Genomic DNA, 24,411 nt, shown 5'->3' with positions numbered 1-24,411 from the left:
GGGATTTGAGCCTGACTCATATAAACAGCAATTTTAATTTGTCAAAAACATTCCCATCCTAGCTTTAGTGACCTTTGTGCCTTGCTGTGAACTAGAAGAAATGCTACTGGATGTTCAGTGCCAAACATCCCTTTGTTAAGCAATGTTTTACCCATCCGTCCACCCACATAAGGTGAGCAATGCAATGGTTTCTTCTCCCTCAGTCACAAACCTCCAGTTACACATGCTAGCAGATGTCTTGTTCTGTTGCTTTTTGTTTTATTGTCTTATAAAAATGCATTCAGTTAAGGAGGATTTGTTTTTCATCTGTGTGCTCAGACTAGCAAAAGAGGTGAGTGACTGAAAATACAGTTCAGGTGCTTGATGTCGAAAAAAGGGATGTAAGACCCCTGCTAGGATCCAGGAGTCTTACTAGTTGAAAAAAGAAACACACAGTGCTGAGCAGACAAGACTGTAGAAAGGTGCCTTTTGGTCACCTCTCGTGCTGTGTTGTGCCTGTGCGAGGAAGGTCAGTGCTGGGGAGCTTTCATAATTCTGTGGCAATTACCCAGTCAGATTGGAGTACGTTTTAATCTTCCATTGTATGTGTAAGTGGAGTGTATTGTACTTGATCCATGCCACCGCAGGCTCATCCTGCTTGGGCTTTGGAAATCTTCTGTTTATCTGTGAATTTCACTCTCGGAGATCAAGGCCCAGCTGCGCATCTCCTGTGGTTTGTAGACCCCTCACTTTTACGTCAGCACACAAAATGCCACATAATTCATCTGTGGCATTATCTTTGACCATGGCTTACTTTTGTGTCATTTTTACATTATTTTTAGAAATACTTTGTAGCTCTGCATCAGGTTGGTGTTCAGGACTGTGGCTCAGCTTCAGCTCAGCCAAGACATAGACGATCAATTTCATCGTTTGGTGATTAGGTTAATCATTTTGGCAAACTGACATCTCTTGTCTCCAAAAGAAGCCATGTTGCAGCCCCTCACAGCTGTCTGAATTTGGTAGAAGAGAAAGCAAGTGGAGCTTGCTACTACTGGCAGAGCCATGGGAAAGGGAGCTGGTGAAGGCACAATGTGATGACACTGGTTGCAACAAAAAAGAGGTTCCTTAGTGTTGTGCTGCTTATTGTCAAGTTGCTAACAGCTATTCAGAGAACCTGAACAGTTAACCCTCTTTGAAGGAGGACAGTATTTTCTTGTGTGACTTAGACACAGAAAAATATGGTGCTTACAGATGATTTGATGGGAAACTGAGTGGAAGTGCATACTGGCTTAATATTTTTTCATTTATGTATAAAAAATTGTCTATATATTAAATACCTAGTATTTTGGAATAGCATTTGCAGCAACTCAAGTGTATAACTTTATTTCTGCCTGCCAATCTGGAAATGACAGGTTTTTTACCTCAGAACAGAGTTCAGTGATGTTCAAAATTTTGGACTTCTTGTCAGCTGTTATCGCCTTCCTGTTTTCCAGCAGTGTACGCTGGCAGATAACCAGCTCTCTCGGGAGATGTCATAAACTTCAGTACCTCTTAGAAACCGGGCCTTTGGGAGTAGAGCTCTGCCCCCTTCGTACACAGTGCTGCGATCTTCAAAACCACTGTTTCTGTGCATCCTCAAAGCTTGATGAATCAAGTTGCTGGGAATAGCTTTGCAAGCCTAGGATTTTGGTAACCCCTTAGGAAATTGATAACTTCTGTAACTTGGCTCTCTTTCTCTTCCCTGCCTGGCGTGAACATTTGTTTTAAGATTTCACCTAAACTCTGGGATACTTCCAAGAACATGTGTTTCAGGGAGCAGGTTGATGAAATTCCTGATGTTTCTCTGCATTTCAAATATAACCCAGTACCATGGTGAGTCTAGGCTGATGCTGTTGGGAAGGGGGACAATGGTTACAATATATGTACTTAAAGTGACCCACAAATTTAAAGGAATTTTTGTAATCTTTTGGGAAGCTTCAGTGTATCTGTTATGGGCCACACACCCTTGAAACTTGGAAGGAGTAAATCTGAGGGTCATGGTTTTGCTGTGTCCCTTGAAATCCGCCCAGCTTTAATTGGGGCTGAAATGCTGAAAAACCATTCTCCATGGTTTAGTTCACGTGCCTCAAAAAGCATCAGTGTCCCAAAGTAATATACGAGCTAGCCTGGGGCTTGGCCACACAGCAGTGTGCAGACACTGCTGAGGGCTGAGCACGAGCAGAGCACTTGGGGAACGTGAGCTGTAAGGAGAGCTGGGTCAGGCTGCTCCCAAACCCGGTACCAAACTTTAACGACCCAGCCACACTCTGGAGTGCTAATAAACGGCTCACACAGGCAGCTATTCCCATCTGTGTGCACCCTCTAGCTACAGCGCATAGCCACGAGCGGGCTGCTCTGGACGTGCGTTCCAGCAGCAGTTGGCACCCAGCCCTTTTCACCCCTGGGGTGTCAGTGGTTTATTCTGTCAAAAGTGGTAAATGGGCTGCTCTGCCTGGTTCTGTATTGCCATGGGTATACCAGTGCTTCACACTCGCGGCATAAGCTTTGCTGGTGTTTGAGATAAAGGGTTGTGCAGAATCAGACTGTACCTTTTCTTCTGTTAGCCCCTGTTTAAAGCACACACACAGAGGCAATTAAAGAAACCCCTTAAGGAGCACATGAAAGGTGAGGGCACTGAACACAGGTTGCTGTAGTGGAAGGCTGCATTGTCACTCCCAAGCTTTCTGGGTACCTGTGTCAGGCTGGTCCGGGCCCTGGTTTGCAGAGGTGCTGAGCTCTTAGAGATGCCAGGGAAAGGTAGTTTATCCAGCAGGGAGCAGAGGTGTTTGGCTTCCTCAGCTTTTTTCAACCACCACCAGTCCACCATTTACCCACCCAGCCCTTGCCTGGGCCACCTCCAGCAATTTTTAAAGTCATCAGCACTGTCTAGTAGCCCTCTCCAAAGCTGCAGGCCCCTGAGATGCTTGGTTCCCATGAGGCTGCCTCGCAAAGGACAGTTCAGGTGGTCTTCCAGGGAAGCTGGGGTTGCCCAGAGTTGCTCTGTCAGGTGGAGGGTGTTGATGTTCTGGCTGCCTGATCCCGATCTTTTTTTATCTATTTCCCTAGCACATAAACAGTGTTTTTTTCATCACAGTGAAGGTGACATTTTAAAATACTTGTGATGCTTTTGGATGCTGTGGTGGCAAATGACCTAAGGAGGTGAAGGGGGGAAAAAAAAAGGGGAGGTGACTAATTCTGCAGTCTCCTCTCTGTGTGAAGAGGACAAGTCAGGCACAACTGACTGAACACACTTATTAGCTGCTTCTCTCCCTTTGTGCCAAGTGGCCTGTGGAGGTGGGGACGAAACCAATCTGCAGTTGTGTAGCTGTGCCTTTCCTCCTGAAGCCCTTGCGTGAGGAGGCCAAGTCAAGGCTCTGTAGGTAACTGATGTGGTGGTATTTCTAAGCCTTCGAGAGCACTGCTGCGATGTAAATGAGTGCTTGTTTCTTGTTGGCTGGCTGATTTTTGTACGTAATTCAGAAACCTCATCAGTGTAGGTGGCACTTTACAATAAAAGGGGAGTTGAACAATGAGCTACTGCCTGGTCCAGAAGGGCTCCTGGTGCAATGGCAAAGCATGGGTATGGCTCAGGAGAAGAGGGCACAGAGGGAGTGAACTCTGTTTGCTGCAACCACTTAGCAGAGAGATGCTGTGTGTGGCTCCAAAGCAATGCCAGGTGCCTCCTGTTGCATAAAATGGTGTGGGGAAGTTGTCCCATCTGCTTCAAGTTTCAGCAGCTGCTGTGGCAACAGGAGTTTTATCCCACAGTGCTCTACTCTCTACCGTTGCCTAAAGAGGCAATGTTAAACTGCTGAAAATGTTTCTGGTATTCAAACGGGTCCCCACAATTTAGCATGAAACACCCTGCTCTTGGGCTGCAGATGGAGCAGGGCATTTGTCTGTGTGCCTGAGTGTGAAATGTGCCATGAGGCTGTCGCTTCAGCTGATCCTGAGTGTTGGACAAGCTTGAAGTGAAAGCAAGTTTTAGCCTCATGAGTTAAAGGATTAAAACCTTGGTTACAAAATGGGAAATTATTGCAGAAAGGAAAAATAAAGAAACACAGAAGAGGCAACAGTTAATACTCATGAGGCACAGGACAGTGGCTTCTCTGAAGCTTATTTAAGAATAAATCTCCTCAAGAACAAAGTCTTCTTGAAAGGCTGCTGCTTAGACCCCTGCTAACCTTTTCTCTCAAGACGTAAATTGAATTGCAGTTATAAAGCTGGCAGAACTCATACCAGAGAGCTTTTGGCTCCACTCAGCACTTCATCTTGGAGTTTACTGGCATTTACAAGGCACTACCTATGATGTGTTCACACATGTGATAAGGTTCAAGGGTCACTTGCACTGCAGCAACATAGCAAATTTTCCCACAGTGAAATGAATCTCTAAAATTTTCTTTTGCTTCTTAAATCTTGCCCAAAATCCTTACTTGAACTTTGGCCAACTGTTTCTCAATGTTTGTCCCATGGTAAGTGGGACACTTAAAGGCAGAACCTGGGAACACAGGCTCCAGGGGTTAAGGGCAGGCCTAGATCACCATGCTGTGATGGAACAGGGTGGGTGGGATGGTTGGTTTTCTGTGTCCTGGAGTATCTCAGGAGGAATCTTTTACATATTTTCTTTTGTGAAGTTTGGGAAGCTTATGTGGATTTAAAAGGAAAAAAAATGGCTTTCTCCGTCTTTCAGCCGGGCAAATGCGCAGCGTCAGTGGCGGGCTGTTCTGCAGGGTCACCATGACCTGACAGAGAGGAAATTCTAAGCAATACAAATATCCTGTTTTTTGTGCAGTTTCCTCATTCGTGATTTGTTGGTTTTATATGAATGGCTATTGAAAATTCTACGAGAAAATTTCTGGTGTGTGCTATGTCTATGCCCATTGGTCAGGACGGGGGAGACGCAAGAAGGGTAAAGTGCCTTCAGCACTCTAGACTTCACATAGGTAAATGGAGGGGTTTTTAGAAATGTCCTTGTAATATAACTAATTCCTTTTTAAAAATAAGCTAGAATACTTGGTCTTACTTCAGCAAAGCTCTGTTCCCTGTACTGTTGGTGGTACCTCTCTGTAAAATAGCTAAAATCAGTGCGCCTTATGGGGCAGCTCTGTACCTTGACATTCTATCCACAATACAGTGGGGTATTTGCATTCTTCATTCATTTCAGTAGGAGGTCTCATGCTTTTTCCATATCAGGCTAATAAGAAAGCCTGGTTGTTAGGTCCCACCGGTCTCCAATGAAACAGCTGTGGGGAAAAGATAGCACCAAGGATTTTCTTGGCCTCTCTCATGTGGAATCTCTGTTGTGACAAACTTACATGTCACCATTCAAAAATATCACCAGTTTGATGCATGACAACTAGATTGTACTACTGGGGTAACAAACAGTATTTAGCAATCACAGAAGACATATCAGAGGTGAAACTGAGCAGTGTTCTCTGCCATTGTGTAACAGTCTTTCTTCTGAGTTTTGGTAGTTTCTTAATTTAGTGGGTGTTTGTAGGTGGAAATCTGCCTCTGTGCCAGATCTGTTGTGCAACAGATGTCTTCCTCTGAGATATTCTCCATGATGCTTTCTCTTTTTTACAGATTGTCCCCAGCCACCACAGCCTGAGAATGGAGGCTATAAATGCCACCCTAGCCCCTGCAACAACCCTCTGACTTCAGGCAGTGTCATAGAGTACCTGTGTGTCGAAGGCTACATGCTGAAAGGAGACTACAAATACCTGACCTGCAAGAATGGAGAGTGGAACCCAGCCATGGAAGTCAGCTGCAGGCTCAGCCCGGGTGAGTGCTCCCCAACAGTTAGAATTGCCCTTGTATTAGCTTTATTATTACCCTTAAACACTGAGTCCGTGTGATACTGAGGAAGTCCACACAGCTGCCTCTCATTGCTCCAGCAGTTTCATAAATGTCACTTACAAACACAGCTCTTGATTAGAAATGTCCCTTCTGTAACAGCCCATCAGATGCAAGTTCAGAGTTCCTCATACAAGCAGACAACCCATGGAAAGGAGTATAAACGAGGCAACTTGTTAATTAGTAGAGCTTCTAATTTTGACAGCTCTCATCCCAGAAATGGGGGAGGCCCTAACTGAAGCATTTTTCATCCTGTCTGGTTTTGCTCCTGATGGGTTTGACAGTACATCTCCCTCAGTGGTGTACCCTTTTGTCAACATGTGTATGTATGAGCATGCAGAGCCGATCTTCCTTGCAAACAGGTTAACTGACTGTTGGTCTCCTGTGGCAAAGAGCTTGATGGTGCTGCTTTTCACTGTACTGGCAGGAAAGACGTTGCTGACAAATGATTTCTACTTCTCTCCAAATGGAAGTGGACAGTTTGTTTTGTGAGTCTCTCCCAGCTGAACTGGAATTCCTTCATCAAAGCAGGAAAGTGAAAAGGTTTGCAGGAAAATGTTCACCATACAGCTCTTAGTTTTCCTATGTCTCTTCTGGTTTTAAAAGCATGTGCACTGCACAAAGGGAGAACTGCCTCCCCTCTTAAAGTTTGGCTTGTTGATATAGTCTTACTGCTCAGTCATCCTGAGTCAACAAGATATACACTCTGGGATTAAGTCTTATAATCCATAAAGCAAAATGTGTTCGCTTCATCAGAAGGAAACAGAAAAGCACCTTCTTCAAGCTCTTTATGGAGCTCACTGCATGTCTGTAATCTCTGGAACATTGTGTCCCGTCCCAAAGACGCTGTCTCTCAGTGTCTGCCACAGCCACTCCAATAGTCCCTTCCTATGATGTATAAGGAAGGGAACTGGGAGTTTACCTGGCAGCAACTAGATCCTGAAGAGCCTTTTCAAATTCAGCATAAACTTCCTTTCCACAGTGGTCCCCTTTCCTCTTGCTGCAGCCAGGCTGGAGAGCAAAGCTGTGCTATTTCAGGTAGTTTTCCCTGGGTCGCATTCCTGCATAGTGGCACTTGGTCTACATCAGGGCTGAAGAGAATGTTGTGATGAGCAGCAATCCCTCAGATTTCTTTAGCATCCTGAAGGATCAGTGGTCTTATCAAAAATACAGGGACTTAAAAGTCTGACCCAGTGAAAAAGCCATTACTTTCACAGCACAGGCTTTGAAACAACTGGTCAGGGTCAGAGACAGCTGAGGTTTAACTGGCAGGTCTCCTTCACCAGGCTAAAAGGAGGAGGAGGTGGGAGACTGTAGAGAGAAAGGCAGTAGGTCTTAAAAGGTTGCTAATGGATAAGATCCTGCCTGCTCCCTATAGAGTAATGGAAATCCCTAGCAGTTATCAGATGTTTTGTGTAGCTCTGAACCTGTCAGCCCCATAGCCTTTTGACAGTTTATTGAATGAGTTAGTGAGCATCTTGTTGGAATATGAGATGGTGAATGTACTGGAGTGTACCCTGGGTAGTGAGCAGTTTTACAGCATCGTGTACTGATGCTGAAAACAAAGCACCTCTATGTGCCTACCCTGTTCCCTGTCGGTGTAGTCTGTGCCCTGAGCAATGTTGAAAATGGACATCCTTACTCAACCCTATTTGCCATAGGGAAAAAATGTACCAGACATTGGTTTTTCCTGGGGAGAGGTCAAGCTACTTCTCAAAAACTTCAGAAAACAAGTTCTAAACAACTAAACCAATAGGTTTTTCCCCAAGAGAAGGTGCAGAAAATGCAGACTTGCTTTCCATCTTACATGCCTTTTTTGGACGTAGATTTCAGGCGGTACTCTTAAAAACAGTGGTCCTTCAGCTTTTTTCTTCTGTTTGCGTGCTCTTCTTACCCTCATCCTTACCTGCAGGTGTGTCCTGCATCCTCCTGCAGTTTGGGAGCTGCGCTCCCGAAGAATGTGTTGAATGTAGCTAAAAAGAATCGAGGATTTGATAGGTGGGAATGTCCTGAATGTGAAATGCCCAATAGTATTTGCAAATGGGGAAGCGAGGTTTTTCAGGTCTCTACCAAAGACATAAATCAGGGATAGAAGCAACACATATACAGACATTTATTTGCTCTAGGGAGGTGAAAGGGCTAGTGTAGCATTCTAGGCATGATATGCAGTGCTTAGCAATACCAGCTCCGGGCCATTCTCTCTCCACTCCCAATTTATTTCTGTCTTGCAGGGGACCTTAAAAAGCCAAATCGGTTCCTGTACAGTCACACAGCACAGCTGAGGAAGGATGGGGGGGAGTAATGTGAACAGGGTGCCTGTATCTAACACTGAAAACTCAGCATCCTGAGGGGAACATCTGCCTTCTCTATCTGTTCCCTGGCATACGTTTCTGTGAGAGAGAATGCGAGAGAGAAGCTGAATGCTTGCTGCATCTTAAACATACCCAGCCAGGTGACTTCCACCCCTTCCTTTGGGAGACTGCTCTATTAGCCAAGAAAAGCTGTTATTTGGAACTTTTCCTATTGTTTGGTCTAAAATATCCTGCTTATTGTACTAGACAATTATTGGCCTTGCTGATGACATCAGGACATTTTTTTAGCTTTTGCTCAGCCAGATCTTTATATAACGTGACCTTTACCACCACCTATCAGTTCCTGTGGCCTCCTTGCACTGCTTTTCTGTTTGCCTTGTGTTTTTCCAAAGGACCGTTATATGTGCACGTTTTGTTTTAGGTTCCCTTTACAGCTGATGGAGAGGTGTCAGCTTGAACTCTGAACGTGTGCACCAAGTATAATTCCTGAGGGCAGGCAGTGTGGTTTGGTTTTTTTTCCTTCCCTATGGCAGTGATTTAAGGGAGTGGATCATTTTACCTTGTGTTCCTCTTGGTTTTGTAGAAAAGGACTCTCCTCCAACAATTGGAGTACCCACGCTGTCCATAGTAGCCTCCACAGCAAGCTCCGTCGCCCTGATTCTGCTCTTAGTTGTGCTGTTTGTTTTGCTGCAGCCAAAGCTGAAGTCATTCCATCATAGCAGGTAAGTGTAGCTGGGGGCTGGAGGGGCTCAGAGGCATCCTGTTTGCAGCCAGTACTTGGTTTAGGTTTTCATTTTAGAGCAACTTATCTCCTCACTTCTCTGCTCCTGCTTTGATCACCTCAGTGGCACCTCTGTGCCGTGGTCCAGTAGTGGTCTGAAATGGTTGTCTGCGATACCCAGCTGCAGTCCCTGTTCTAACATGCCATCTGATGAGTGGTTTCCTTGCTCTTTCTTCTTGGCCTTGAATGTGAAAAGTTATGATTTCTGCTACTCTGGCTATAGATCAATCTCTTGCTGCTTCTAGCTTTGGGTAGCTGCTGAAGTATGTGTCTGGGTATATGGATGTATGTACCTCCTGCAGTCTGTTTGTGAGATCCTATGGACAGAAATTCTGACAACTGCTGATTAGATACACATGCAAATCCTGAAACTGCTGATTAGATACACATGCAAATCTGCTATTGTTCCTTTCTATGGGAGGAGAACCCTCCTGGCCAGGGGTTTGTAGATGTGGGGAGGGCCTCAGCTGTAACACTGCTGCCAACTGAGGTCAACAAAGTCACTGTGGACTCTCTCTTCCAAATCAGCTACTGGTACTCCTTAAATAAGAGCAGAGACGTGGCTGTACAGCAGCAGGGAGTCTGGGAGGTGGAGCTCTGGAGTGTGCCCTTTTCTGAAGTCCAAACCACTGGAAAAGAAAAAAAAAAAAATCAATCTTGGACTCTGACTCATGAGCCTGGGTGAATCACACTCTGCCAATTGAAGAGCTGTCTGCCCCACCCCGCCAAAGGTTATCTTGCCAGCAGCAAAGGTGGCAGAACGGGCAGCGGAGCTGGTGGTTGTGGAATACAGCAGTGTAACAAGCTGAAATGAGCGGTGGTCAGAGCTCTTTTTTTATCTGCAAGCTGTGACAGCAGAGGGCTCGGAGTCATGATCTTTGTCAGATTTAGCTATGGAGGCAGGTGAGGTGGGAGGCATGGTAACCTTTTCAGCGCTTGCTGCTAAATCTATCGGGCACTGTGAATTGCAGCCTCTGCTCCTGTTTATGGCAATTCATAGTAGGGATGCAAGGCTATGATTGCTTGACCTTGTTATACCACCGTTCATGTTCCTGTTTGTTCTGACCTCTCAATGGTGAGTGTTAGAGTTCTGCTGTGGGAGGTTGCTGGAGTTCTTGGTAATATGTATAAAATTGTAAATGCTCAACTTGATTTTTATTTTTCCCCCTTCCCCCGCTCTGTGTTTCCTTTTTTGAGGCGAGACCAAGGTGTGTCTGGAGATCAGGTCTCCATCATGGTGGATGGTGTCCAAGTGGCTTTGCCATCCTATGAAGAAGCGGTGTATGGCAGCACGGGGAACTGCATTCCACCCTCGGACTCCCGAGTGCAGATTGTGCTCTCAGAGGGAGCTGGGCAGAATGGAGCCAGAGAGATGCAGCAGCAGGACCAAGGGGTTCGCAATAGCCTTGAGAGAGAAGATGAAGCCCCTGGACATTCTGGACTGTGTGAAGCCAGTGGCTCTCAGCGCTCTGAAACTGTTCTTGTGCATCAGGCTGCTACCTCTTCCTGGGTAGCTGGCATGGCTAGCAGTAGACCTGTACACAAAGAGGTCCAAGATTCAGAAAGCAGTGACATACAGAGCCTTTTATCACTCACTTCCTCCGAGGAATACACAGATGGTACGTTACTTGGGCAAGGAGCACTGAAGGGAGACCCTTGTAAGAGTAGGTTCTGCAGCTGACTACCTAGGATGAAAATGGCAAGGAATGCCCCTGTGTATGTCAGGCACCAGAGGAGCTTTTGAGAAGAGGTGTCCCAGTCTCTGTGGCATGTTTCACAACTTAAACGTGCAAGCAGTATTTTAATACCTTCTTCTGAAGTATGCGGTGCTCTCAGACTGGGAGCCTAGGGCAGTCTGGAAGGACTGTCGGGGTTCTGCTGCTCGCTCTTGTTTTAGCAAAGGATTTACAGAGCAACGCCAGCCTCCAGTGTCATAGTGCAAATGCAGTAAAATATCTGTGTTTGTGGAAAACAAGGTGGTGGGAGTGGGAGGATATGCTTGGAATACAAACCCTTTGTGATATTTGGGCGGCTTCATTTTTAGACTGTTTTAGTGAGCAGCTTGCTGCCACAGTGCATACAGTGCCGCAGCCTTGGCATGCGAGAAAACCTAAAAGGGATGTGCTTGAACTTAAAGTACAGGACGGAGGGGCAAGTCTGTTAAAACAGTTACTGTATCTTGCATTCTTGACTTCTGTTCTGCCCTGAAGGAGTGGCTTTACAATGCTAGAGCTGATGTGAAGCTGCAGCTTAAGATTGCTTCTGCAGAGACTGCTGTGTCTTAGGCAAGACGCGTAACTGGCTTGTAGATAGTTCAGGGCAGAACTTCTCCTTTCCCTGCTGTCAAGCCCTAAGGCTGTTGTAATGCCGTCCAGAACCCTTGCAGTAAAACCAGTTAAAGGGGATTTCTGCTAAAGGGCGGAAATGGCAACATGTCCTGAGATGGGCATTAAACCTCAAGTGCGTAAACAGCAGAAATCCAAAAGTGGAGCTTAACAAAAAATGTCCGCATTGTAGAAATCAGAGTATGTTACCTCTGCACTGTCTCATTTTTATCACTGCCTGAAACATGTATTGCCTCTAAGGCTTGTACAGTAGCAGATTGCCCCTTGCAGCAGGAGGGACCATAAAGCTGGTGCTTGTGGCTCAAAGATCAGGAAGCTGCAGCTGCTGGAGGAGGTTACCTTTCCTCAAGTTAGATAAGGGCAGGTGTGATCCTTGGATCTCCAGCCATCCCTGTCACAGTAACAAACATGGCTTGGACATGTAGAGGAACTAAAAAAATTGATGAGGTTGTGGGAAGGAAGGGAAGTTATTCTTAAGGGAACTTATTAGCTTCCCCTAAACAGCATTGGTGAGGCTTTACTGGGAATGTTGTACCTTGTTGTGGAGTCCCCAGTTCAAGAGAGATGTGGAGAAACTGGATGGGCTCTGCTGGAGGCCTGCCAAGATAGCCAGGGGCTTGTGGGTAGTGGCTGAGGGAGCTGGGCGTCTTTAATCTGGTGAAGCAGCAGCTGAGGGCCAAGCCAGCAATTGACTACAATTACTTTACAGGGAGGTGAAAAGACTACAAAGCCAAACTCTTCTCATCCAGATGATATATCATGGGGCAGTGGCCACAACCTGTAACTTGACAGATTCAGTTTGGGCATTAGGGTAATATTTTGTGCTAGGAGAGTAGTGCAGGACCAGACGGGCACCCAGAGAGGTGATGGAGTTATCTGTCCGTGGAGATTTTCAAGGCTGGAGCTGGCGCTGGTTCTGCTCACAGGGGCAGGTTGGAGCAGAGCCCTCCAGAGGACCTTCTGCTGTGTTGTGATGACAGGAAGACCACTGCATTATAACATTATGGAACTGGGAGCCTGTCTTGCTTTCAACGGTGGTTATTCTGGTGTGCATTGAACTGCAAAAGTTTGACGACTATTTCTTTTTTTCTTCCCCCACCATTCAGATATTCCCTTATTGAAGGAAGCATGAGGCCTGCTGTGTTTGTCCAGCCTTCTCCCTCTTGGATTTCTTCCTCCTCCCTTCCCCCTGCCTTCAGGACAGAAGCACTCTGTGCAGCCTTCCCCGTCCTCGCGAGCTGTACCCTGGATACCTCCAAGCAGAGACGCCCTCAGCTGAAGATCCAAAGGATGTCGCCAGGTTGCCTCCTGGATGCACCAGTGGGGCTGGTGCAGCGCTGGCTTCCCCATTCCATCTGCATCAGGGGCTCAAGGAACAGAGTGGATTTGAGCTCTCCTCTCCTCTTCCCCAGCCAGATGTTTGACAGCAGTCTCTGAAGAGCTGCTCTTTTCTCGTGCCTTTCTCCTCCTCACACCGGCTTGTTGCAGCTTATCAGCCTCTCTAGCCCTTCTGCTGCCCGGAGAGCAAGGGCTAAAACCGCTTGCTCACTGGGTGCAGACACAGTTTATATATACGTATATATGTTATATAGGCTCTTCTTCCAGCATCCTCTTTGTGATAGGGCAGGACGAAACGCCTCACTGGGACTGAAGCTGGGCTTGGGAGGGATCCCAGTTAAGGGGCGGCTTGTGATGTCTAGAAGCGCCTCAAATGAGATGGGCTGTGTGACAACTTAGCTGTGCAATAACAGTTCATTGAGAATTGCTAGAGCGCTGAAGGCTGAGAAGTCCAATGTGTAGGAATGCCCTCCGACCCTTTCTCAAAAACTCTCTGCAGGAGTCCATTCCTCAAAATTGCTTTTGTCTCCTCCTTCCTTCTCTACTTGTGCAGCCCACTTAGTTACGCTGTGTTTCTAGAAGCTGGGACTGGGACTGTACTGCCAATAAACCAACCCTTTCAGCTTTGGTCTGGTGCCAGAGCAGCTCCTGATGTTAGGTTGTAGAAGAGCCTTGGAGAATGGCCTGTGGGTAGCAAGGTCCAGAAAGCTTGGAGGATGTGACTTTCAGTTAACCAACGCTGTGTTAACCTAGGAGTTAGCCCCGTTCATTGAGGCATCAGGATTGGAGCCAAATTTGTGGCCCTGCTCTTCTGAATAAGCTGTATGCCTCAAAGCTTTTTCAATTAAGGTGATACTGCACTAAAGCTGAGGTTCCTTTTGGTCAGATCTTCAGGCAGAGGTAACACTTTTCAGATGTAATCTGGAAGTGGTTCAGGTGTTTGAAAATATCAAGAGAAAAAATGCCCACAGGTAGTGAATGCCCATGCCATTGGTGCAATCCCAAATTACCTTTCCAGCCACACTTAGGTACCTTGGTACTTGAACCCTGGGTAGCTACCGTCTCAGAGGCTAGTGTCTTCCTAGCTTCATACAGCAAGAGTCTGCTCTTTTCTCCTAATGGGCTTCAGTGGGCCCACAGAGAAGAGCATCTTCCTTGTCTGGCATTTATAAAGTGTCTCCTAAATACAACACAGTTGCCTGTTGCTGTGAGGGCTACAGTGAGAGCAGTGCCAGAGGACACCATAGCTTATCCCTGAACCTAAGTTTTGAAGATTGTTTCAAGTTCTGGTAGCAGGGAAAAGAAAAACCCCAAAATATGAATACCTCTGCCCCCCACAGTTATCTATGGCAGTTCAGAACATCCTGGTTGCTGTTAACAGGACTCTCTTTTTGCAGGAAGCCACATTCGTCTGGGGTAGATAATCCAGTCACAAAAGTGTTGTGGTGGTTGTAAGGTTCTTCACCAGGGAGGTCTGGACCAGTTCCCTGGTATTGGTTTCAGCAAGAAGAGTTGGCTTTAGATGCATGTACCTTGTCGTAACCGTCTTGAAGTAACTAGGGGAGTGTTTGCCCTGTGAGAAGCTGCTAAGTTTTTGAGTTGGTGGAGCAAAATGACATGGCCTTATACATCATGTGGCAATATACACGTAAATAGGGATGCTGTCTTTGCTGCTTTGCTTTTGGTTTTTGATCCTCACCATCCTCATCCTTGTTGTTTCAGGAACATACCGTCACAGCACTCGGTAAAAGTGGCGCAACACCTTTATGTGTAAAATCACTGTGGCTTAGCTCCAATTCCTGGAAATGGGGATTGGCCATAGTGTCCAGCCATGCGCCCGCTGTTTCTGTTCCTGATTAGCTGTTAAATCCCAGGACACCTGGGACAGTGTGTGCCTGTGGATGAGAGAATCCTATTTTCCCTATCCTTGTTTTAGAGGGATGTTGTTAATTTAAAAATACAGTGTTTTAAACTTCCTTCCCTATTGCTCGTATTACCTTGCGTTAACACGAGGATTCGATAAATCTGGTTTGGGTTTTTTTTGTTTGATTTGGGTAATGAAAATCCCATGTCGTTGTACAGTGGGCTGGGGTGTCTGAGCTGCAAGTACTGTAGAAGGCAAATGCTGTTTACACATCTGCTATTGGAATTTTAAAAAAATAAGCGCAAAATGTTTGTATTTAGTTTTTTGACTCCTACCTTGGAAATGGTCTAAGCTTGAGCAAATTGTCTCGTTCATTGGTTTCATCAGGGCAGATGGAGGGATTGAGCGTGTGTAGTGGTAAGGCTGAAGGAGTGCGGAGGGAAGGATATGTGACTTCTTTCCTGCTACCTAACCAGCTCAGAGCTGGAGGAGTTGCTCTTTATGCATTTAAGGTCCTGTCTGCTCAAACTGACCCTCAGCAATCAGGGTGCAGAAGTCACGTTCGTGCTTGTCTTCCTGCAAGGGACAGTCCTTTAACCCAGTGTTAGCACCGGGTTGGGGGGAGAATCCCACAACAAAGCTGGAAGCTGATCCTGAGGCCTGACCTTGCCCTGGACGAGCGCCTGCTCCGCCGGCAGAAAGCACGTATTGTGTGGCCCTGCCTCCTCTCCCTGCTATTGTAGAGCAAATAGTTGCTGGTTTGGGAGAGAAAATTTAATTTGGGTGGGGAAGAGGAGGAAGCAAGCTGGACAGAAGAGGCAGTGCTTTGATTTTGTTTCATTTATAGAAATTGTGGGAAATAGCTTTACTAAGGAGGGGGGGAAATGCGGAGGTGGAGGGAAATATGCAAGCGTGGATCTTGTGATCAGGCATAAACAGGCAGCTTCTGTTGGCTTGCTGAGAGGGTAAACCAGCAGCTCCCAGGCCAGTCTCCGCTGTGCTGGCTGGTAACCCCAGCTGATGCTTCCAGCGCTTGCAGAAGAGCCTGTTCCCTGCAGCAACACCGGTGGGGGAGCGTTCTGCAAGCCAGAACGTGAAAACCAGTTTGGGGGCATCACATTCCTCTTGCCCAAGTTCTCAGCTTTAGAGTTTATTTTCATATAAAATGAAGTACTGTGGCTGGGGAGGAACCTGGGAGATGACTGCTTGATGATTTTTTTCAAGGGGGAGAAGGAGGGGGAGCAAGGCCTCACCTCACTGATTTTTCAAGTGATTGTTACTCATTCATGTTTTTTTTTTTTCATTCTGCAGAGGCTGAAGGATGGGGGAGTCTTTTGGGCAGAGATTTAGGAAAAGCTAAATTGCACAGTCCTGTCTTTACTTACGGGAGCGAACGCTGAGGCGTAAAGATCCCTCAGTCGTGAGCTCTGCTCTGTCTCGGGAGCGTTCGTCACTTCTGAGCAAAGAGTGTGTCCTCTTTGGCTGGTGCCGTGGGTCGGTGCAGCCTGGATCTCAGTGTGGTGGGTGGGTAACACAGGGGCTCAGCCTTACAAGATGTAACAACAGTAAATGATTATTTTTTTTTCTTTCATTTTAGTTCTTTTTTTCTCACGGGGTCACAGCCTCCTTACTGTTTTTTTCCACCCATGTCTGGTAAAAGAATTCAAAGGGAGGCATTTTTTCTTATTAAATGCTCCCGACAATCATCTCATGTTCTGTCCTACGTGCTGGATCCTGTGATATTCAAGAACATTAAAATGATTTAATTACGTTGGAAAAATAAAAATAGCACTTATTTTGAAGGTTTCTGTTATTTTTGGAGTCTGATAGGTTAAAAAAATTAAAAGGGCATTTCAGAAATTCAAAGTACTATGTGCAATAAAAAATAACCTCATTGCTCCCTTTCAGTTGCATAGTTTTTTTTTTAAAAAAAAAATTAATAAAAATGCAACCTACTGCAGTGTTCCCAGCCTGGGCGTTGCAGAGCTGGGACCAGTCTGAGAGAACCAGAAAGTGAAGGTGTCAGTAACCCTTGGGGGAGCGGGGCAGCCGCCTCTCAGCATCGGCACCATGAAGCTCAGCTCAAAGGATGAGCCGGCCTGGGCTGTGTCGGAGCCTCCTGCCACCTTGGAGGGGGTCAGCGACCCTGGCGAGAGAAGTGGTTCTGTGCGTTCGGGTTTTGAATAGCTTGCATCTCCCCGTCATTAACTGTAGAAGAGGTAAAAAATGAAGTCTGGAGGAGAGACGTGCTGCAGCATGTGAGTCTCTGGAGTTGTTGCTGGGTTAAAACTTCAGGAGTTTGGGAGGGAGAAGAGTTTAATGCATTTTTATCCTTTTGGGGTTTGTTTTTTTGGGTTTTTTTTTTTTTTTAACCACCAGGGAACTTGCTGTGTAGAAGAATGCTTGCTCAGTGAGCATGCTGCTCGTTTACCCCTTGGACGTCTCCCCTGAGGTTTCTCCTTAGCCTTTCAGCTCCAGTGTGGTGGTTCTTTTAAAGCACCTGAGGCCTGTATTTGACCATTCGGCACACAAAGAAGTCAGATGTGTTAGGAAGAAATCTGTTTCACTTGTTTGGGGAGACAACATCCTAAGATGCTCCCAGAGGTGGATGACTTGGGTCAATAGTGAGAAGTGGGGCTAAGAAAGCAACAGGCTCAGCCACTGGAAATAATCTGGGATGGTGAAATCATTTGCAGTACAGAAAAGGAAACACAAGGTGGGGGGTGAGGAAGAGCTGTGACTGAAAGCAGAGGTTTGCTGCAGGCTGATGGGCTGATGCCTTCGTGGCCGGGTTGTAAGGAAGCTCGTGGTTTGTTTAAATGATTTGGCAGACACCAGCAGGCTTGCTATATGAGAAGGAAAAAAAAAAAATTAACGTACAACTGGTTGGACACACTGAGATTTCCTTGCTGACCTTTTTAGAACATGTTTGCAGAACCTGGTTTTACTGTTCTGATAGCAGTTGTTTAAAAAAAAATAAAACAAATAAAATCTGCCTTATTACTCTATCCAGTTAACTTATTAAATCAATTTCACTTTCTGGTTTCTGTATATAAATGCAATAAAACCCATCCGTTTTGCACATCCTGCCTCACCCCATCCTCGCCCTTCAGTCCTTACCAGGGAACTTCAGACTGAACTTGCTCTTTGTGAACAGCTTTGCTCGCAGAAGAACTTTCTTAGAAAACACGTATTCTCTACGATACACTTTGAAAGCGCAGAGAGGTTTCCTAGAGCAGGCTTCATTTTAAAGCATATTTTTATATAGGAAATAAGCCCCCTTTCAATCCTCCATCCCCTCCTCCTGCCCGTCCACAGCAGGACAGAGCACGCTGCTTCCCACGCTTCTCTTTGGGGCCCTGTGCTCAGCACCGCTTCCGAACTCAACCCTCTGCAGGTGGTGTACGGATACATGTACCCACCGAAACAGGTTCTACTGATGCTTTGCACATGCTTTCTGTAAGCTCTGCTTTTGCTTCTGCCCTGGGGTAAGCAAGGACAGAGGCAACTGAGTTGTGCTGGAAAATGTTTCAGTTCTGGTTCTCAAATTGGCTTCCTTCCATAAGAAAATGAAGCGAAGTTGTCCCTGAAGCAGACGTCCTCTGACGCGGTGGGTAGGCTGCTGGTAGTTGCAAGGGGAGCTTGATTGCCTTTGTGCATTAATCTTTTCTTCTTTCCTTGTATGTGTTTTCTTTTCATCTGAATTGCACCACTATGGAATTATTTGCAGAATGGTACTCCATATATATGTGGGATTTAAAAACAAAAGCAGAATTGATGCTGTGCAGGATGTCACTCAATTGGTTTTATTTTGCTTTATTTTATATATATTTTCTGGTATCCTGTACATTGCAGTGGGTGTGAAGATAGTATTTTAATATTTGTACAAAGTTTAATTTAATTGTTCTATGTATATAACTGCATTTCTAAATTAAAAAAAAAAAGAAAAGTTCTTTTGAAGTGAATCTGTAATCTCTTGTGTGGTTTTTTTTTGTTTGTTTGTTTTTTTTAACTGCTTGGGCCTGACGGGCTGGCGACGTAGCGGATGATTGGTGAAAGCGTTGCGGTGGTGCAGAGCCTTCTATGTGAGGTCCCCTGGTGAGGCCGGACGAGGCACTTGTTTGCTTTTGCTTTCCGCAGCGCCGGGCGCAGACGCGGCAGGTTACTCATGGTGGGGGTCAGAGCCCTGCAAGTGCTCTGTCCCTTCCTCTGCTCCCCCGGATAAAACGTCGTCTGTGCGGTCTGAGGGACTTGGGAGCAAGCAGCAGCGGCGGGTCAGCAATGGAGAGGAAGAACGTGAGCTGGGAGGAGGACGTGGCAGTTTTATTTGGCTCTGCCACAGCGGTGGTAGATGTGTTGCCCGCAGGGCCTGCGCGCGAGGGGAAGAGGCCATAGCAGTAGAGCAGGAGGGGTGACTGCCTCAGGAGACACGGGCTGGATGAAAGCCCCAGGGAGGCCTCAAGGAGGGAGCAAGGTTGGGTCTGGATTTGATGCAAGGAGAGAAGATGTATTTTGGGGAGCATTTGAAACAACTGCTGGGTGGTTTTCTCACAGTCCCCTGCTTACCGGGGCTTGGAACCTGCGCTGGTGGCTACGGCACCGATGGCTGATAGCTGCTGCCACGTCTCCATCCACTGGTGGGCCCTTGGGAACAGTGAGCCAGGGGAGGCTGGCCAAGCTGCCCACCGTGGGAACGGGGAGGGGGGAGAAACGTTTGAGGAGATGATGTGTGGTGTGAAAGGGCTTCAGAGGGGAAGAAGGGGGTGAATGTAATAAATGACTACTTAATCTTGGAGACTTGATAAGGGAGAACAATATATATAGGAAGAGGATGCTATTTTCAGAGGGAAAATAGCTCTCATTGGCAAAGTACTAATCCAAAGAAGGTAGCGGGAGAGGAGATGGGAGACGTGCGTAGGAGACACTGGAGAGGTCTTTTAAAACAGGTGGGTGTAGAGCGCACGGGTCGGGGCGAGGGGTGAGGATGGGCTCTAGTCTTCCCTCTTCTGGGTAGTCGCGCCGCACCGGGAGGACGGCAGAAGCAGAAACTCCAGCGGAACTGACCCCCGTTGTTCTGTTAGTGCCATATACAGTCCTCTTTATTACTATTACTCTTTGTATTCCTTCAAAAACCTAAGGTAACGTTGCCCTTTGAGGCAAGTGTACGAAGGAGCGTTCCTTTCTTTTAAGGAAATCTATCGGTAGCGTAATAGGAGAGAGGAGGAGAGGCGAAGGGCAGAGGAGATCCTTTTGGCCAACTTGTTCAAAGCAAAGTCCTTAAATTCCTTATGAGATTTTTTTGTATGCTCACATATATGGTGTTTCTCCTCTGTGGAGGAACAGGCAGGCTAAGGTGACACCTGCCTTCCTCCCATTTCCGTTTACTCCATAAATGATTCCGACACAGCAAGCTGATCTTACTGTAGTTTTGCCACTGCGAAACTGGAGCTCTGTGGCCTTTGCCTGCCCTCCCGTAGCAGACACTTGGCTCACGGGAGTCGCTGGCCTCCAGGAATTGCTTTTAAATTATTCCTATTTTTCACTGGGCTGCAGTCTCCTGCCACGGCAATCCTGGCAGCCAGGAATGTGCCTTTCTCGTTGTTCTGCAGCTCTTATCTATTAGACGGGTTGGAAATAATTTGTCACCTCTGGTTTGTGCCTGTGATGGGAAATGACTGCAGGAGCCAAGCCTGAGGGACGCCAGCCTGAGGTGGGTGGTCTGGGAAATCCTCCATAACAGTCGGCCCTTTGGCTGCAGGGCGGAAAGGCCAGGGCTCGCAGGAACAACTCCGCTTCCAGAAAAGCGGCCTCGCCACAAAGACATCGACCCCGCTACAAAGCCGCTTTGAGAAACTTGCTGGGGAAAGGGGATAGATGGGCTCCTGCCCTTACCAGGCGTCCTGCCAGCCGGCACACTGCGCTGCCCGGCTCCCAGACAGGATGTTCTGTACGTGTGGATTTTCCAGGAACACAAAGCCGTGGGCACACCAGCCCCATTACAACCACGTGCTTTAACAGGACTGAGCACATCTGGAGCCTTTCCTCACCGCCCCTGGGTGCTGCGTGCTGCAACGCCACCGTTGGAAAGCTTTGCGGGGGGACTGTGTTACTGAATCGTCCCCCGATGCACCGTAGCTTTGCCCCTGCCGGAAACCTTCCCTGCTTCTGGCCTGTTTTTAAGGGTGTCACAAAATGCAGGATTCCCCCCCCGGAAGCAGAAGGATGTCGGCAGGCTGTGCCAACAAGCCCCATGCTTCGCAAAATGAGTGCTTGTCCTCACCCACCATGGCTGTCCCTGGAGAAGAGAGCAGGGTCCGGCCGGGACACACTGCCAGCCCTTGTCGGCTGCGGTACTTGGCAAAACTGCGGTGGTCTCTCTCGACACCAAGCTGGCATCGCACGGTGCCAGGGAAGGGACGGACTAACTGAGATAATGGACTTCCTGATTCTCTCTGTTCCCTTTTGCAGGAGGATGATGTTTCCCAGCAAATTCCTCCCCTCAACCTTCAGTGAGACCTGGGCCGGGACACAGCAGAGCTAAAGAGCCCCGAGGGTGCCTCGGTGGGAGGTGGCTGTCCCTTGGCAGCTCTCTGTTACTTGGCCCATGCTGAGCTCAGGGTGGCTTTTTGTGACACAGCTCAGGTTTTTCGTTACATTCATGATAAAAACCAGATTTTGGGGCAAGAGGGCACAGACTGGTGCCAACACACTGGCGTTCAGGGCACAAACACCCTTGTCTGCTTCTGTGGTCATGCCCCTCAGGTCTTCTTGTAGCTACTTCAGGATATTTGAGACCATGTTGTGTTTAGCAGCTCTGCCTGGCAAGCGGACTTCGTCTTCCAGGTCCATGGATCCCAAGTGAGGTGGGGGACCCACTTTGTTGGGGCAGACGGGCTCTCCCTGTCCCCATGTGTGCCAAACCAGGGCGCCCAGCAGCCCTGGGGCAGTCGGGTGCTGCTGGGCGCAGGGCTGATGCTCTCAGAGAAGGAGGAGGGAGCCATGGTAGGCTGGAGCGTGCTCTGGACACCAGAGTGCCAGGGAGGCCTTGGCAGCAGGTAGGTGTCCCACCCCTTGCCACCGCTGTCGGACAAGGTGTGTGTGTAGTTCACCTTGCTCCTGTCCCCTGTGCCTGGCACTGCCACCTCCCTGCGGTCCAGGGGCAGACAGGGGTGGTAGGACAGGTCGGAGAGCTGGCGCTGGCGGTGCACATCCCTCCTTACAGGACAATAGCAGCTGGGGATGCCTTTTGCAAGGCCGGGGCTGGGCTGGGCAGAGCTGCTGGCCACAGCTGGCACACAGCTGGATTTGCTTCTGCACTGGCTGTGCCCATCAGGCAGGCCCTCCCTTAAGAAGGGCTAACACGCTACCCATGTTTAGGAAGTCTATAATGTGTGTCTTTAATTCCAAGTTTAAAGTTTCCTCTTGTTGAGGAGACCAGGGGCCAGGTACGGGAGTAGCAGAGTTTTCCTTGGGAGGAAAACTCAGGCAGCAAAGCCCTCTTGGACATGCCTGATGGGAGCCAGAAGTGGAAGCCTGGCACCCAGGAGGTGACAGTGCTGGGTTTCCCACCTCATGCTCCCGTCCCTGGGTGCTGCAGGGCAGGGGGGGCTCCCCGCGGGTGGGACAGGACAGCAGGTCTTGCACAAACAACTTCCCTCCACCCCCACGGGCCGCTGGCAGCGACGTCCCTGTAACGGCTGTTTCCAAGAGATTTACGATCCTGGGCTCAGCTCTGCAGACACAGTTGTAACCGTCCCACAGTCCGTGTCTCCCCTCATAAACGTAACCTGGCTCCACATAATTGCTTCCTCCAGGAAGTTTTAAAATAGTTGATTTGTTGCTGAAACTGTTGAGCATTTCTCTTGTGCTTCTCTTGTGCATTTTCAAAACCTTACAAATAACTGTGAATTTATCTTCATGGCATCTCAGTGGGCAGGAAGGTCCACACTGTCCCTGTTCACGGGGAGGGGGGAAAAACAAGGCCCAGGAAACTGAAGTAACCTTCTCCAGGTCATACCAGAAGCTGCTTCGCAGAGGGAAACCAATGCTCTTAATGACGTCTCCAATGTATCTTCTTCCAGATCTCCGCTTTATCTGCGAGCTGGTGTTTCTTCTGCATGTGGTGATCCAGCCATCACCCAGAGGGACGGCCCCTTTATTCCAGCGCAGGCTGTGCCTGAAAGGGAATGACTGAAGTGGTAAGTCAGAGCTACTGGTTCTCCTCATCGTGGAAGCTGTAATGCCAAAGGCAACACCTGCTACATAATCGCTCTCTCCTTATTCTGCCTCGTGGCTGAGTTTGAGATAAACCAGTCAGGGCCACGCCCCAGGGAATCAAATGGAGGCCCTGCTGCTCCCAGAGCAAGACAGGTCAGTGGGGACTCCGGGAGAGTCATTGCGGGAAGGTGAGCTTTCTTCTTTGCTGCATTTTGGCAGCAAAATTAGGAATTTCAGAACACAGTGGTAAAAATGCAACTGAATGGAGCATGGGAGGGGTCTGGACGCAGGGGCACGTGGTGCTGGGGTACCTCTGAGATGCTGGAATTAGGTTTTCTTGCTTACTAGTGCAATAAGGAACAAAGCGTGGTGGTGCTTTGGTTGGTTTATCAGTTGTTGGGCTGGTCCTGGTCCCTGGCGGTTGGGAACCAAGGACCAATGCCTTGTAGTTTCCCCCTACAGTGGGTGTAGACAATCATGAGAGATCCAGGGAGAGTAAATGCTGCTTCTTTGTTTCTTCCCCTGTTAGAAGCCATCTTCATAACTTTATACCGGGGATCTTTTCTCAGTCAGTTTTCGAGGATGCGAATCACCGTTGCGTCTTGACCTTTCCCACAGGAGGAAAAACCCGCACGGCGACGCCTGACTGCTCCTCGCCCAAGCCACAGTGGCGAGGAAGGGAGGCAGAGGGGATGGAGGGAAAGCAGTCCCTCCCGGCCCCCCTCCGGCAGCAGCGGCGGCGGCGGCGGGTCTTGCTTGGAAAGCCCACCGAGGCGCGGGGGCGGAGGAGAGGAGGCCGGGTCCCGGCGCTGCCCGGCGGTCCCACACCCCCCCCTAGCGCCCGCCCGCCCGCCCGCGGCCCGTTGCCGGCAGCGGCTGGTTGCCAGCCGCGGGGGGCGGGGGGAGCCCGCCTCGGGTCTGGTCCCCGATGGTGCAGGAGAGGTGGCAGCACCCCCGGACACTTCTTTCATGGGCTGGCGGGTCCCCGCCGCGCCGGGGTCGGGGGGTGTCGGCTCCCGCCCTTGGACAAACTTCGTGTACGTCCTCTGGCGACTGGGCGCTGATTAGGAGTTAACAATGGAGACACCTTCCCCTAACCAAATAAATCATTTTGGGGAGGAATAAAGGAAAGGATATTTATCTTTAAGATCAAAATAACAGAAGTTTTTTTTGGGAGAAAAAAAAAAAATCACAGCAAAGCTGCGTTAGCAACCAGGGTGCTGGCACAGGGATAAATGGCTCTAAACTAGCCCTGATGGACATTTGGCCAGAAACTAGGATCACCACCATCAGTTAGATGCTAGGGAAGCTTTGTGGCAGGGTCAGGGCAGCTGGGAAGCTGACTGGTTTTAAGATGCGTAGTGTGATCGCTTTACAAAATGTCTAACGCTTGCCCAAGAATGGGGCCTTGCAATTGTTGTTCCTAAGCTGGGCTTCCTTATTATCGAAACAACTCTCCATTAGCTCTCCAGGATGCCTTTAACGGTGCCAGCAACAGTGACCAAGTTGAAAAGGAGCTGGTAAATGTACCTGCCAGGACACCTAAGCCAGAACAGACTCTCAAGGTGACAGAATTTGAAATCGCGGTGGCTTTGGTCTAAACCAGCCCGCGTTCTGCGGCGGCTGAGAGCGGTGCTGCAGCAGGGCCATTGCCACCAGGGCACCCTGACAAAGCCATCT

General features: G+C 48.2%; 1 protein-coding gene across 6 annotated transcripts in view; it reads left to right on the top strand.

Moving 5' to 3' along the window:
• SUSD6 (sushi domain containing 6) overlaps window positions 1-18,479 on the top strand; it is an 87,834-nt gene extending 69,355 nt beyond the window's left edge. For all 6 annotated transcript variants that reach the window (XM_074584847.1, XM_074584848.1, XM_074584845.1 and 3 more), the window contains 4 exons: window positions 5,605-5,802; window positions 8,770-8,908; window positions 10,165-10,586; window positions 12,419-18,479. In XM_074584847.1, coding sequence (XP_074440948.1) covers window positions 5,605-5,802; window positions 8,770-8,908; window positions 10,165-10,586; window positions 12,419-12,444 — 785 coding nt within the window. In that variant the 3' untranslated portion in view covers window positions 12,445-18,479. The remainder of the gene's footprint in view (window positions 1-5,604; window positions 5,803-8,769; window positions 8,909-10,164; window positions 10,587-12,418) is intronic.
• The last annotated feature ends 5,932 nt before the right edge of the window (window positions 18,480-24,411 follow it).

The sequence above is a fragment of the Larus michahellis genome, chromosome 4 (genome assembly GCF_964199755.1).
Source record: "Larus michahellis chromosome 4, bLarMic1.1, whole genome shotgun sequence".
Classification (NCBI taxonomy): Eukaryota; Metazoa; Chordata; class Aves; order Charadriiformes; family Laridae; genus Larus; species Larus michahellis.
The sequence above is the reverse complement of the archived record's forward strand: the minus strand, read 5'-3'. Positions and strand labels throughout refer to the sequence as shown.